The following is a 15,718-nucleotide window of genomic DNA, read 5'->3' as shown; positions in this document are numbered from 1 at the left end:
CTGCTATTGTCACATCTCAGTCCTTGTTTGGACAAGTCCTGGTGCTGTTTTGGGATAGATCCTGTCTGGAGCAAAGATCAGACCAGTACGTAAAACCTGTTCTGCAACATTCTCTTTATTAAGAAAACAAGTATACTGTTGTACAGCATGCTGTTGATGCAACCCTCTCCTGAGCTCTGGAGCCAGGGAGTTCAGATGGCAAGGCCGGAGTCTAATAAAGGGAACAGAACAGGCTTTCAAAAGGAGCCTTGTGATGCCAGCCTGAGGTCCCTCTTAACTGTACAACTCCTTCACCGTGAGTCAGCACTGATTTATCTTTGAAAGTTAAATCATGCTTCTCATAAGCATATGTTCATACATATGCATGTGTTAATTCTTACAGTGTTAAAGATGTAAGAGAAGTTAAAAACAAACAAAACCCTGTTCCCTTTGGTCTGGTCTGAATTACAGGCAGACCCTGGTCTTAACTGTCTAATTAAGTAATAAACATTTCAGAGTAAATAACTTGCATTACCGTCAGCACTGTTCCCACAACTTTCATTTCAATTTTATGCATTAGAGTTTCTCATGTAGCAGTCTGTTGCCTGAGGCTGTGGCTGCTGAAGAGCAGAGGAGAGCTGCCCATTCTGCCAGCAGAATATACCAACGCAAGCCTAAGAGACGTGGCGTGATACAGCCAGCGAGTCACCATAAAGAGGGGTAAGGTGGGGAACTGTACGGGCTGTTTCTGGTTACACTCAACAAGAACTCAACAGAATCATTTTTCTAATTCAGTCTCATCTCCTATCCTGTAGCAGAGCCTGTCCTAAAGCACCGTTATATTTTTTTTTAGGCAAATCTAGTAGTCTTGGTTCAAACCCCAATGGCAAGCACTGTGGGTTAGCGTGGTAGTGATTTCAGTGACGGTAACCATCACATGTCCTTAGTGGTGGGACATTCAGTTTTCGAGACTGGTAAATACTGGCAGAGTCTGAGCATGGATGAGAGGAGACGACTCCCCAGGCAGGGGCTGTGAATCATCATGTGTCACAGCATGGACTTGCAGAAAGCTGCAGATAGGACTTCCTGCATTTTAGCAGCCTGAGTACTCTCATTGTTAAACCAAAAAAACACTGCCTGAAGTATGGTATTTCTGGGCAGATTCTGGATGAAAGTGTCTAGAGATACTTAGGTGCCTGCAAGTTAAGAGGAGTTAGTGACCTAACTGCCCTGGAGAACCTGGACCAGTATGTCCGCTCATTTTTGTTCAGTGCTCTACTCTTAGAATTATGTATTTAGCTGCTTCTGCCTCAGCCTCATAGGGAGTCAAAAGCGCTATTTTCATGATTAAAAACAGGATCATCAAGATCATCACAATTCCTTCATCAACTGAGTGATAATGCCACCTCATCATTCTTAAGCATTTGGCTCATCTCCATTCTGCATTAAGCCATGTAGGATACATATTCCTGGTCTCATAAAAGACCAATAAATTTGTCTGTAAAAAGCATCTGAAATATCCCAAGTGGGAAGATAATTTGTTTGCTTTTTAACAAAGCTTCCCAGAAGTTCTTACAAAGACTGAATTTATTACTCTAATTTTTATGGTGCTATTTATCAACATGGTGATCAACAGTAATAGAAGCTAAGAATGGTCACTGGGAAGGAAAGAAGTGAAGGCTTGCTGTTCTGCTAAACCCCACAGAGATACTGACTCGTTATTAATCCTGCAAGCATAGAGCATTGCAGCATTCACTGAGGAAGTAAATGAGAGCACGCTGGCACAGCAGGTTAGCTGAGGGGAAGGAGATCCAGGGCAAGGTAGCCAGGTAAGAAGGCTGGGCATGGAACAGTGAGGATGACATGGGGAGAGGGCACAAGGAGCAGTGCTAAAAGGGCATGAAAAGCAGCCTGAAGTTAAAGTGGCTGAGGAGTCACTAGATCCATCTGAAAGGAAAATGGGGAAAGAAAAAAAAAAGGTAAAAATCATAGATTACTAGGCCAGAAAAAATACCTCCATGAGCAATCACACTCTGCCGGGAATAACAGTGGGCAGTGATTGGGGAGCTCAGGGGGAGAAAAAAATTATATGAGCCAAGATGAGAAATAAGAGCCCAGAAGTCATCTACCCCTGCTGTGTGCATAGAACAAAAAAGGCTTCTTGAGAGATACTTTAGTGGCAGCAAGGTTAGCAGCACCTGTGGGTAGGTGCAATCCTACACAGGAGTTACAGTAGCAGGGGTTTGCACTGAAGATACCGTCCCACCTTTGCATCGTGTTCTGCCCATGAGGTACCACCAGCTCAGACAAGCCACTGGGACTGAAAGCAAACAAATTGAACAAGTGTCAGACTGAAGCAGCCACTTTTGTGTCCCACACACAGCTTCACATGTCAAGTCGTGCAAATCCATCGCCCTTGAGGTACAAGCAGGGTCCAAAGAGGCACAGCCTGGCAGCAACACTCTTGATCGGGGAGACTGCTGTGTGTGCGCTGTCTTGGGGTGGATGAATGGGGAATGAAGAAGCATTAGGGGTACAGAAAGGGTTCTTCTACCAACTGAAGCTGCCATCAGCCCCAACAGCCCTAAAATCCACATCGATCAGTAATCAGAAAGTCAGTGAAACTAAAAATCTGTGAGCTCACTGTGGACTATGGTGATGTCAGAGGTAGAGTTCACACTGTATCCTTTGGGCATGTCTTCTTGTATGTTTAAGCTTTAACTAGCATACAAAATAACTGCCTATTGCTGCTACACACCATGTCTCACTGAGACTATGCAGTGTGATTCATAGGAAGATCCATAAATTAGGAGCCAAAAGACAGAAAAAAACCATATTCCTGTTTGACAATAGACTGTTTGAGGGCTTCTGGGTTCCAGGCCAAACTCTGGAGTTGACTGTACGAACTTGACCGCTTTCATTTTGACACTTCAGTGTACCTGCGTGCAAGGAGAGAAAAGGGTACTTGCCACACAGTGCCCAGCAAGGCACAATGTTTGCCAGGTAGTCTGAGCCTCTGGATGAATTACAGTGTAAATAAATCTGCTATCAACATCTGTAATTTTGCCACATGAAAGGTGATAAAGGAACAGAGCAAGGAATTGATATGGTCACAAAATACAGTCTGAAAGCTAACGCTTAAGCTTCCTGCTCCAACCCCATCGTGACCTGCACCATGGGCTAAAAGCCACTCTGGACCACAAAGGCTGGTGCGTGGAAGCTGGCTTTGGTCTTGCTGCACGTCAGCTGGGCAGACAGTTGTGTGAAATGGTCCCCAGTGTAAAACGAGTTTGCTTTGAACGGCAGATCTCAAATCATTTCCATATGTTACTTTGAAGAAGAAAATGACTGGTAAGACTCAAAACAGAGTATCCAAAAGCCAAGAAAAAAATGCCCTGAAGTGCCTAGATCTTAAAGAGAGGCCAGTCGGGGAATCCATTTACATCTGCAAGACCTGCCTGATGCAACACAGCCCGTCATCATACACTCAGTGTGGTTCCCAGCTGGAAGGCTTCCAGCACCCAAGGGGTAACGCTGGGAACATTTTACCTCCTGAGTAAATGCTAAAGAGCTCAGCAGCTGAGGAAGGCAGTGCAGCCAGCCAGGTGCCCTTGTTATCTGAGATATGTCACATAGCTCTCCTCTGTTTGCTTTAGGACAGGCTCCATAACACTTTGAAAAAGCCATGATATCATGTTTAAATTCTAACACAGATAATGATGTTCCACCTGTCGTCCAACCGTGTTTAACTTGAATTCAGTGTTCCCTCTTTCTTCTGACCTAAGGAGTTGTAGCTAGACTGGTAATTAATCTGCACCTCAACAGCAAGGCAAGAAGTTTTTAAGCACCCTCCTGACAATATTTATTGGAAACACCTTGTTTAGGTGTCTATGTACAACTCTGAAGGACTTCAAGGACTCTGAGTGAGGACAGGGATTAGCAGAGTGGGAAACAGATGCAGTCAGAGTGCTAGGCTGCCTCACAAGAGCTGGGAAACAGAAAACAGCATCCAAAGCACGACAAAAAAAGGCCCTGCAAGGCTCAGGCCTCCAGAGAGGGAAGAAGATGGGAGAGCAGCAGGTCTTTGCCTCCTGCAATTTGGATGTGAACCATTTTTGTTTTGCATTCTTAACTTTATACAACCCCTGGGCAGCTTCAGCGGTTCATGAACTGCCCAAGCATCTGCAAATGTGATTCTTGATTTTAAGATCTCTGACGCAAACCGAATTAAAGAGCAATGAGATAGTGTACAGTTACTGTTGACTTCTTTTCCGGGAACGCATGTGAAATGCTACCAGTGTTTGTTTTGTAATAGAATGTAAATACCCCCATTGAAAAGAATCCTCAGTTCCCGTGCTTTTAACATAGAAGCAGTCTGGGGAGGGCTCCCTCCCTGTGCATCATCTGTGACACAGTTCCCTTGCACGATAAATGCACACATAAAAGCATTCAAAACAGCCATTTGCTTATGTGCTTGCCTCTGAAAGCAGGTGGCAAAGTAAACACATCATGCAGTCGGTCAGATCCACTATTCTTGGTCTGGACTGACATCCAAACAATGTCTGGACCGACATCTAACAAACTTGCTACAGAATCAAGCAATTTCTGATGCAAGTTTCTGCCTCCCTCCCCCCAAGATAATAGAACAATTTCCCAGATGGAAGGAACCCACTTTAAAAACAATAGGTCTTTGAAATGTCAGCTAAGGCTTGCTTGGCATGTGCTGTGTGCCCGCAGGAATACGATATAGCCTTTTTTCATTCTCCAACTGTAACCCTTAAATCTGAAGCAGCAAGATGATTAAGAGATGTAGGTCTAGTTTCCTGCTCTGCTACTAATTTCCAGCCTCTCCTGTAAAAGTCATTTAGCCTCACTCCATCTCCGCTTCCCCCAGCAGAATGAGGATAAAAGCACTTTCCGGGCCGAGGAAGAATCCAAGCTCATGAGATGTTTGTATGCTCCAGTCATGGGAATCGGTAGTTGAATTATTTGGACAAGGTTTATGCCGGTCACACGAGAACTGATTCGGTATGGTTTGCAAAAGAAGTTGTGAAGCTGCACCCAGATGAACTTGGAGGCTGTGGCTAGCGATGGCTACAGTTACCTTGGCTCTGTGTACACCACAGTCCCACGGACAGGGTAGATGCCTCTCTGCACGCTCTGTTTGAACAAGAGCCAAGTTGTTTCTGCTATGAATGCATTTATTATACCAATGTTTTGTGTTGTTTCTCCTCAAAGCCCCTCCTTGTCTCCTCTAGCATGAAAGGAGAAAGACACCCAGGTCATGAGAATTACTTACGTGCTAGCAGCTTGGGCAGTGAGCCTGTCTCTCCCCATGTTATCCCTCCAGAGCCTCACTAAGGAGAGCTGCTCCTCTCGTCTGGTCACACCAGGCTGTGCAGGATCCCAATGTTCCTCTGTCCGTCAGGACCTCTGTGTGCTCCCAGTCTCCCTCTCACAATGTGACTTGTTCTGATCTCTCATATCAGAACATTCTTTGGTCTTTAGATAATTGCAGAGGAATTATAATTAGCGCTGTACCCAGAAGTTAAGGGGAAGGCAAAAGTTCCTCTCTCCCCACTTTCAGTTTTAACCCCTTTGTTCTCTGTGGTACAGGTCTTACGGTTCTCAGCTGAAGAGACTCCACAACTTTTTAAAAGAGTCCAATGTGCACCCCAAAGAGACGTGAAGATCAGCCACCCTCAGCCTGCACCACTCCTGTGAGCAGCGCGTCAAACCAATTTGTGAAAGCCTCCAGTGAGATAATCCATTACCAGGGTAAGTGTGATGTCCTAATGCTAGTTAGGGAAATGGGATCTTTGCCAGAGCGAGGACAAGATAAGGAGCATTAATCCAACTTACAAGGAAACGCAGCATTAGGTTGCACGCTCTTCCCTGACCTTGGCAAACACTTCTGAAAGGGCTGCTCACAAACGACAGCTCATTAAATGGCAGGAGCTGGCTCAGGGTCAGCATCTAAAACTGAAAAGGAAAAACTACAAGAAGCAAAGCTCTCAAAACTTTGGTGACATTCAGACTGGCTCTGGAGTCAGACACGACCGCTCTTGTCCTTCCATCACCCTGACAGATGTAAGTGCCAGCAGATGGCTCTCAAGGTCTCGATGCATCTTTCCTCATTCCTGAACCTTAAACGGAGTGCAATGAGACTCCGTGTATGCTCACGGCATGCACACTTCCACTGTGTACCCCTTTCCCTCCCCACACTAGGTTAGCATCTGTCCAGAAAATTTAGCAAGACAAGTGAGTCTGCTGATAACTGTCATAAATATGTTCTGTCCGTTGTTTTTTCTTTCCCACATTTTTATATTTGATACAGGAATCATGATATCAAAAAAAAAAAAAGTCTTTGAACTGATGACTTCTCTGGTGTCTAGATCTTGTGATCAGGGTTCTTCCAAACTCAGATTAGCCTCTGACATATACAGTCCAGCTCCCTGCTTTCTTCTCATTTTTCCACTGTATAGGAGGGGAAAAAAATATATATCTGTCCTGGCATAAACAAGAAGTAACTCAAAGCAAGAGGTGAATGTGAGGTTTAAATTCCGCATTTCTTTCTATAGCTTTCTATTACCGGGGCCACTCGACTCCAAAATCAGTGGGTTTTCCTACATCAGTACCAAAAGCTAGTGGCGATGCAGGTAACCCATTGGATGATCCAAAGAGTAAGCAAGGACCGCTCTCTCCTGTGAACAAGTACCGTGCAGGGGCATCGCCGTGTGCTGGTGGCGGCACGAGCGATGTGTGCCGCCAGCCTCGCGGCACCAGATGGCAGCATTTATTGTCCGGAGATCCGAGAGGAGCCCGGGCTGGCCCCTTGGTGCTTGGCCGTTGGCTGAGCTGCTGCCCCTTCTTCCTCCTCCACCTCTTGGTAAGGGTAATAGATAAGAGCAAAGCAAGCGCCTACATGCCACCTTTCCCCACTCCTTTCACACGCAAAAGACTGTTTCCTTGCTATAAGAAAAAGTCACTCTCCCTAATAGACATTCACTTTTTTGCCTGTTCCCTCCTGCCTATTTTTCCCCTGGAAGGCTCTAGTCCCTCAGCAGGCCCGGGTTATCACACATACCAGTGAGGGATATTTAGCAGATTTAGCCCTGGCCAAGACCTTTCTTAATGTAGCAAATTTCATTCAAATACCAGACATGGTAGGAGCAGGCTTTTATCTGAGAGGATAGAGCATAGCTGGAATTTAAACACTGAGCCGGGGATAAGCCTAAAAGCTATCAAAAGGTACCTAAAAGCCTTTTCATGCTTAATGGCAACATGCAGGATCCCATGGCTTCTAGGCACAGCAGCTGGTTTCCCATCTTCTTCACCTCCATTTCCTCCACCCATACACCCAGGGTGGAGAATGCAAACCAACAATCTGTCGCACAAAGTTTTCTGCATTGAAAAATATTTACAATCAGATGGCCACACTCTGGACTGGTTTTAGAGTTAATGGCTGAGTTGGGGTTGTTACTGTCAATGGGTACTGCACACAAAGCAGAGTTACAGCAATCACAGGATTGTCAGGAAAGGGAATCCAACTCCTGGGATATTCTTCCCAGGAAATGCATGCATCAGAGCCAAGAGCTATCCTCCTGGTGTCTAGTATGGCTCTCTGCTGTGTCTGCCAGACCATTTTCCCCAGGTGTGACATATACCCAGATCCCAAGAAAGATCTTGGGATCTAACTACTACCTCCTTCCAAAGCTGCGCTCCTGAAAAATCGGTTTAGCTATTTCTTTACGTTTGGGACATCAGACACCTCATTTTTGTATCGGAAAGACCCACGGTTTCCACACACAGCACTTCAGCTTCTATTTCATGCCCAGAACCCAAGTACCCCAACCTGTCAGAGCACAGACCTTGAGGTCTCCAAGGGCTCTTGTGAGGCTGGGCTTCACCAGCACACACCAGCTAGTCCAGTCAGAGGAGCACCTTGCCCTGGTGCTGGCCATGGTCTTAACAGCAACAGCCATCACTGTGACATGGCAGTACTCAACAGCAACAGCTGCTCCCAAGGCCGCCAAAGGTTTTCACAGTGTAGCAGAGGACAAGAACAGTTTGTTTCTCCCACCTCTACTAAATAAATAGCCATCATAGGCAGCTGGCTGAGAGGGAGATTGACCAACATGGTTGCATCAGTCAAGCTACAAAAATAATTGTGTTGCCGAAGTCTCAGTTCCTTCCTTGGCTCTGCTTTATCAGGGCTTCATTTTAGAACCAGCTCATGGTGATTACCTAAGCAGCAAACATCCAGCTGTAGAAGTTGCTCAGAAACTGTTTTTTGAAGTACAAGGCACTGGCTCCCTGGTTTTGATTGTTGGAGGGTTTCTGGTTTTGTTTCAAGCTTCTTCCTGCTCCACAACCCCATTTTCTGTCTGACATCTCTGTTCCAAAATCAAACTACGCTGATCCACAGAGGCAGTCTCAGGACATTCAAAACCAGCTTCTGTTTCATTTTGGGTTTTATTAGAGCTTCCCACTAGGCCCCTATGAATAGAAGATGTTTTCCCCCAAAATGTGATGAATTTAAAATTATTCCCTTGCTGCCGTCGCAGCGTCGCTCACACGCTCTATGTCCTAGGGAATGATCCACCATCAGCCTCACTCCAAGCTAATGCTGTTTGGAAGGTCTGCATTTTCGTAATTTCTTCCCCAAAAAATATCAATCATCTTCACAGTTGCAGGTTTTAAACTCTGTAACAGGGGAACACTGCAGACACTTGAAGGCCCACATGCTGCAAAGGGGGATTAATCTGGGCAGATATATGTGTCCACATGGAATCTGCCTCATTTAGATGGTATTACATGTGGCTCTTTTTCCAAAAGCCTTGTGGTGCACATCAAGTGATCTAGGGCCAATGACTTCAGCACTCACATGAGGATTACTCATCTAATTAGGGGGTTTGCAGGCTCTGCCTGCATTTCTGTGCACTGTTAATGTTATTGTACTGACTTCTAGAACATTTGTCATTTAGCAACTGGCTCTGGGGTTTGTTTTTCCATGTATTTTCCCCTGGTAGATTCAACCCTGCAAGGTAGCAGCGGCTTTAGTCACATGAGTAAAGCAGTTCTGTGCACAAAGGCAGCGAGTTTAGTGTTAATTTTGTAAAAAAATATATTAAAAAATATGTTTTAAAAAAAAAAAAAAGGAAAACTGAATTGAAAGCAGTATTTAGCCAGGGAGACAGATGGGCGCAGCGCTGCTCCCCGGGCAGCGGGGCCATCACCCCCTCCGCCAGGCCGGCCCCCAGCACCCCCCGCCCCCCAGAAGGCCGCCCACCCTCCCCGCACGGCCGCCCAAGCCCCCAGACGTGCTCCCCCAACATCTGCCCGGGCCCGTCTGATGCAACCACAACATCACCACGTGGCCACGCACAGCTGTTCCCCCCCCCGCCAGCCAATAGCCGCCGGCTCCGCCAGCCCCGGGGCGGGACCGCCCCGCCTTCCCCTCGCGGATAGGTCGATTCGCGAGTCTATCTGCAGGCGGGGCGGCTCCTCCGGCGGCGAGCCGGCCAGTGGGAGGCGGCCCCGCCCCGGCTGCCGCCTGCGCCGCGGAGCGGGCCCGGCGCGGGGGAGGTGCCGCCGCCGCGGGGGCCGGAGCGGGCCGAGCCGCCGCGCCCGCTCCATGGAGGCCGCGGCCGAGGCCCCGGGGGGGGCCCGCGGCCCTCAGCTGCTTCTCCTACAACCAGGACTGCACGTAAGCGGGGCGGGCGCCGTGGGGCGGGGGGCAGCGGCAGCGCGGCGGGGCTCCGGGGCCTGCAGCCGGGCACGGCAGCTCGGGGCGGGGCTGGCCCCCGGGACCGGCCCTGCCGGGGTGAGCCCCGCGGGACCCCCGCCCCGCCTCGGGGCTGGCTCGGTGGGGCCCGGGGCCAGGCTCCTCTCCCCACACGGGGCTGGCCCCGTGGGGCCCCCAGCCCTGCCCCACTCGGGGGCCCCGGCTCCCCACAGACACCCCCGGTCAGGCCTCTGGCAGGCCGCACACCGAGGGGAATCATTGCGGGGGACGGGGGTCCCCCTCCCCACCGGTTTGGGACATGTTTTCGGCAGGTCAGAGAAGTGACTTCCTCGGAGGCCTTTGCTGACCCGCACCGTGGCCACTGTGTGGGTGGCCAAGTGGCCCAGGGCTCCGGCCCCACCACTGCCTGGCGATAAGGAGGGTTTCCTTGGAGCCTCCCACCCATACACCGTGTCTAACCTGTGGTTTACCTGCTTCAGAGCCCATCCATCATTTTAAGAGCCATTTCCAAGCGGGACAACACCCATCCTGCAGCAGCGAGCCACACACAGGGTCTGGTGGTCGCAGCCCAGAGCCTGGGGTAGGAGATACAGATCAGACCCCAGCCCCACACCTGGAAATACCATTATTCCCAGCACTGCTTTGCATTTGCTGTGTCTAAACAAAGGGTGCTTTGATGGGTGGAGATGTGCTGCTGACGTGAACCTGCTGGCCACCAGTGCGCTGGTATTCTGGGCTGGCTGCTGATTTAAGACCTAGGTGTTGCTGCTTGCTATATCTGGAACCGAGCAAAGCCAGCGCTTGGCACCACCACACCTTGTGCCACATGCTTGTGCCCACAGCCATTAGCAGTGAGAGCAAAGCTTCTACAGCCCTCACAAATCTGTGTGTCTATGTAGACTGATCAGGTCGTGGCTTTGGAAGCAGCCCCCATTAATGCCCCAAAGGTCCTGTCTGCAGCCTACCAGGTAGAGATATGCCTGTTTCTCATCCATTCATGTGGTCCCGTGGCTGCTGGAGAAACAAGTTTGGTGTCTCACAGGGATATTTACCTTCTGTAGGCTGCAGTGGCCTCAGACTGACAGCCAGATCCTTGGGCTCTTTTACTTGTTGGTTTTTATTTTTACTCCTTTGTTACTTTATATGCTTTTGATTGAGAGTTGAAACTGAAGTTGTGCCTTCACAGATCACTATACCTGGGACTACTCATTTTCACCCATGTCATGGTTTAACCCCAGCTGGCAACTGAGCCCCACACAGCCACTCACTCCCCACAGGGGGATGGGGGAAGAGAATTATCACTATTACCCTTCTAAAACTAGCGTGTTAAGAACAGTTTAACAGGTAAAGTTCATTCACCACCTCCCATGGGCAGGCAGGTGTTCAGCCATCTCCAGGAAAGCAGGGCTCCACCACATGTAACAGTTACTTGGGAAGACTAACACCATCACTCCAAGCATCCCCCTTCCTTCTTCCCGCAGCTCTGTATGCGGAGCATGACCATATGGTCTGGGATATCCCTTGGTCAGTTGGGATCAGCTGTCCCAGCTGTGTCCCCTCCTAACTTGTATACCTCCAGCCTGCCAAGAAGCAGAAAAAATTTGATGCTGTGTAAGCACTGCTCAGCAATAACAAGAATATCCCTGTATCTTCAACACTTTTCAGCACAAATCCAAACCCATAGCTCAGTACAAGCCAATATGGAAAAAAAAATAACTATCCCAATCAAAACCATCACAAACCCCTGCAAGGGACTCCTGCTATCACCTGGAGGCCATAAGATCTGAACTAGCAGATTTTTGTCTTGTCTTTGCAGCTCCCTGGCAATTGGAACTACAACTGGATACAGGCTTTTTTCCTTAAGTTCTGTGGATCAACTGGACCAGGTTCACGAAAGCAGTAAGTCTCCTGTTTCACTGTGGTGGAATATTGGCCAACAGACTTCACCTGTGTTACTGCACTTCAGTCTGCCTCGAGGGGGTGATTCTCCTCACCCTGCTGCAGAGATGGCATCTGTACCTGCTGTACCTCTATCAGGAGAGGAACGAGTCCGATTACTGCCCTGTGCACAGCAGCCTTTAGAGCTAGCTACAACCTTGGAGAAGCTTCTAAATTTTAACTTAAAGCAGCAGTACTTTAACAAAGCTGAAGGAGTCCCACAGGTTTAGAATCCAGCTTTTTCACTGCTCAGTCTGACAGCAGCAGCTTGTTACCAACCAGCTTTCAGAGGCAGTTTACTACTACCACATTTCAGATACATAAACAGGAGGCCTCAGACTCCCAGCACAGATGCTAGATAACTTGCAGGCTTTTAGTCCAATGTGGTATTTACAAGCAAGGCATTTTTAACAAGTTTCCTGTTTAAGAAGGTTATTCACAGCAGGCTATTAGCTGTGCTCAGAGCAGCATGCAGTGCACTTAACAGCCCAAAACAAGTCAGGCCTCATGGAGCATGTACTCTAGACTGGTTCAGGCCATGGCCAGAAGCATTTTAGTCAAGATGCAGTAAAGATACATATCACAGCTGGTATACACTAGTCTCTCTCCAGTGGCTATAGAAGGAGCCTCAGCAACCAGACATAGCTGCATCATCTGGAACAAAGTCCAGGCTCCATTCATCTTTGTCTCACAGGGTAACTAAGCTGCTCTACAGCAGCAAGCCACAGGCTTACATTAAGTAGTATTTCAGAGCTCAGATTGCCCCCAGAGTCAGGCCAAAGAGAAACAGATCCCTGCTGGTGCCACACTCAAGGGCTGAGGCACGAGCAGCCCCACATTATAGCTGTGGAAAAGTGCACATGCTGCCAGGGCAGCACAGCCCAAGCACTGAGCAGCATTCAGGGCTACTTAAACTAGAACTCATAACCCCTTATGATTTATGCACAGGTCCACCAGGACCATTCTAATGGTGCCTTCTCAACACAAGGGGAGTCAGCCCAAGCACAATCACTGCAAAACATACCACACTGCTCTTCCCCGCAGCCATGCTAGAGTTCTCTAGAGGCCACAACCCCAGTGACAGGGAGGGGGGGGTTGCTTAAACATGTCAGCCTTCCCTAAAGAGGCTGGGAGAAATCAGACACTATGCAGAATAAGCAGTGAGTTATACATGTCATCTTCCTTACCTCAGTAAGCTGCCACTGCCTTCACCACCCCACCTTCTCATACCACCCAAAAAAGCCCCTGACCAAGTTGAGTGGGCTTCTCCTTTTTATATCCCCTTCCCACAAATTAGTTTCAGCTGCAGGGCCCTGCCCAGGAGAGGCCCAACAGCTCTATCAAAGGGGGGCTGGCTTAAATTCTGCCTTCAGGGAAAGGTTCATTAACCCTTTCTTGTTCTGACCTAAATGCTTTGTGCCAGGTATGAGAAATGTTTAACAAAAGCAGATGTGGAACACCTGAGCACCAAGCCTTCCAGCCCAATTCCCAATTGAATTGAATCGAATCTTGTTGCTGCAATCAGACTAACCATAAGCCAAGCTAAAGACTCTGTCTTGCTTTCCTTCTGTGCCCAGATGAAATCCCAGATGTTTACATCGTGGAGCGTCTGTTCTCCAGCAGCCTTGTGGTTGTGGTCAGTCATGCCAGGCCACAGCAAATGAATGTCTACCACTTCAAGAAAGGGACAGAGATCTGCAACTACAGCTATTCCAGTAACATACTGTCCATCCGGCTGAATCGTCAGGTAAGAGGCTGGGGGTTAGGCAGGGTTGTTCCACTCTGGCTCTTCGCTGGTGTTGATTTTCTAGCTGGGGCCCCGCTGCCTAGGAGAGCAGTGTCAGCCTGGGTAGGTTTGCACAGAGACTGTGAAGTGGGACTGGAGGAGTAGGTGCCTGTCCTCCCCTACCAGCTCCACTTCAGGCTTGCTGACCTCTGACAGAGGAGCAGGGTGGCTGTGGATATCATCTCCACAACTGTTTCTTTCAGTAAAATGAAGCCAAGTCCTGTTTCCATAGCAGTTACACAAAGACTTTTTGTTGTCTGCCTTCTTGCCTATTCTGCACGCAGCTCTGCCAAAAAAACACCTTTTCATCTTCCTCCCTCCCTTGGATTCCACGTCCTGACTTCAGGCCCACCTCTGCCGTCTTGGTTGCAAATGAGACCTTCAAATGCAGAAACAAAGCCCAGGAGTAACTTGAACTCCGTGGATGAAGTGAAAGGTTGCTTCTCAAGTACTGCTAGCAGCCTTGCTTGATTTTTAAAGGTATAGAAAACATTCAGGCCACTTAAAAGGCGGCTTTTAGAGTGTTATTCTCTGAACTGACACAGCTTCATGCAGCCCTGAGCCCTTTTGGAGGATTTTAAGTCATCTTTTCTTTTTGTCCATAATTATTTTCAAAGTATATGCCGTAAGAAGCAGAGGAGGTTTTACAATGAAGAAATAAGCAGTCTGTGTAATTGTATATAATCAGCCTCTCCTCAGCAACAGTGAGTCCTGCAGTAAGGCTCTCCCATAAGGAAACGCTGGGTTGAGTTTCCAGTAAAGCTGTGTTTGACCAGAAGTTCCTGTACTACAATTAAATCTGTCCTAAATTGATTTTTTTCACTTAAACTTACAATGGAGCTGGCAAAATAAGGACTTCCTTTGAATTGCAGATAGATGTATATGTATAAAAATAAACTGGGAGGTTCTGCTTAGCAGCTCTAGGAGGTTAGTGTGAGAATAAAATAAGTTCAGGCTTTTCCCCATGTGCTGCTCTGGAGATTGCCTAAGGTGATGCATAGACCCAGCACTGCATCTGTGTTCCTTGGCTGCTTTACGAGCTTGGGTTCAAGTCCTGGGCTAAGCTCATCCTCTAGCTGTAACACAGACAAACCTGGAGAGATGTGAGGATGCTACAGATAGCTGGGTAGGCAGAAGAGTAATCACCATTTCAATCTATGTTCAGGATCAAACTGGTGGCAGTCAGGTTCTGCGTGTGCTGTGACATTTGAACCCCTTGCCTGGGCTTCTGTGTGAAAGCTGTACTTTCATTAAAAGTCCACAAAAAGCCAAATCCCATGCAAGGTGTTAACATGGGGAAATGGTGGCAAATAAAATAGGAACGGGTCTCAAACAAATGGTGCATGTTTCCATTTGATCTCTGTGAAGAAGTCCTCATTGTGCAAACAAGTGTGCAAACACTCAGTTGTTGACCATGGGGAACTCTTTGTTCCAAGCTCCAACGTAACTCTTAAGTGTGTTAAGGTAGATCGTGATTCGTCTCGAAGTGAGGAATAAGGCTGTGCTGTGGGACCGGTGAGAAGCTCTCCTGTAACCTCCCTGAGTTTTCATTTGCTGCAGAAACCCTGCTGAGCTCTTTGGAGAGGTTTGATATGTTTTCTGGCTGTTTCCATACCCAGCACATTTAAGTCCTCAACATACAATTCAGTTATCTAACCTGAATCGTGTCCAACTGAAGTACTGAAGAAAAATGCTGGTGAGCAGTAACATTGTGTACAAGATGTAGTACCTTGAGCCCTGTGTGGCAATCACAGCACCAGGCACCTTCTCTGAGGCTCCACCTGTGTGCACCGTGAGGATAAACCCCATTCCTCATCTCAGCATGGTTTGCACTGATGTTAGCATGCGCTCCAGGGCTGCGTGGGGCGCAGGAGGCAGAGAACCAGCCCTCTCCAACTCACAGAGAGCTTCTGCAGGCCTCCTTCACCTGTTTGCCTCCCACCCCCATCACTTTCCTCGATTTTTTCCCTGTCGGTGCCAGCATCTCTGGCTGCTGCTTTGCCATCATCTGGAAACCTCCTTTCACCTGTACATCAACAGCAGTGCAGTTTGCAGTTCTGGGAAAGCACGTGGTGGCTTCGCCGAAGTCAGCTGTATAAATATTACTGTGACAGTCTCTGCTAGCAAGCTGATGGCTGTTACTGTAGAAAAGGCAAAGTCTTCCTGGAAATGCAAAATGGCTCTGACACAGCCCCAGATGCTGTGGTTAGCAGGAATAGAAGTGGGAAAGAGTTTGATCTGAGAATAATGGTGGAGCAAGGCAAAGA

The 15,718-nt window shown here is 48.1% G+C and overlaps 1 protein-coding gene across 3 annotated transcripts in view; it reads left to right on the top strand.

Annotated features, from left to right (window-relative positions):
• The window catches only part of WIPI1 (WD repeat domain, phosphoinositide interacting 1), a 31,584-nt gene continuing 15,866 nt past the window's right edge, over window positions 1-15,718 (top strand). Inside the window, exons 1-5 of one of the 3 annotated variants that reach the window (XM_013299243.3) lie at window positions 1-85; window positions 560-699; window positions 5,596-5,757; window positions 11,544-11,626; window positions 13,243-13,412. In XM_013299243.3, the coding sequence (XP_013154697.2) occupies window positions 13,326-13,412 (87 nt within the window). In that variant the 5' untranslated portion in view covers window positions 1-85; window positions 560-699; window positions 5,596-5,757; window positions 11,544-11,626; window positions 13,243-13,325. Of the gene's footprint in view, window positions 86-559; window positions 700-5,595; window positions 5,758-9,529; window positions 9,689-11,543; window positions 11,627-13,242; window positions 13,413-15,718 lie in introns of those variants that run through there. The other 2 variants (XM_055795889.1, XM_055795890.1) reach the window with 2 other exon arrangements.

Source organism: Falco peregrinus, chromosome 2, assembly GCF_023634155.1.
Source record: "Falco peregrinus isolate bFalPer1 chromosome 2, bFalPer1.pri, whole genome shotgun sequence".
NCBI lineage: Eukaryota > Metazoa > Chordata > Aves > Falconiformes > Falconidae > Falco > Falco peregrinus.
This window is presented reverse-complemented; position numbering and strand designations above follow the sequence as displayed.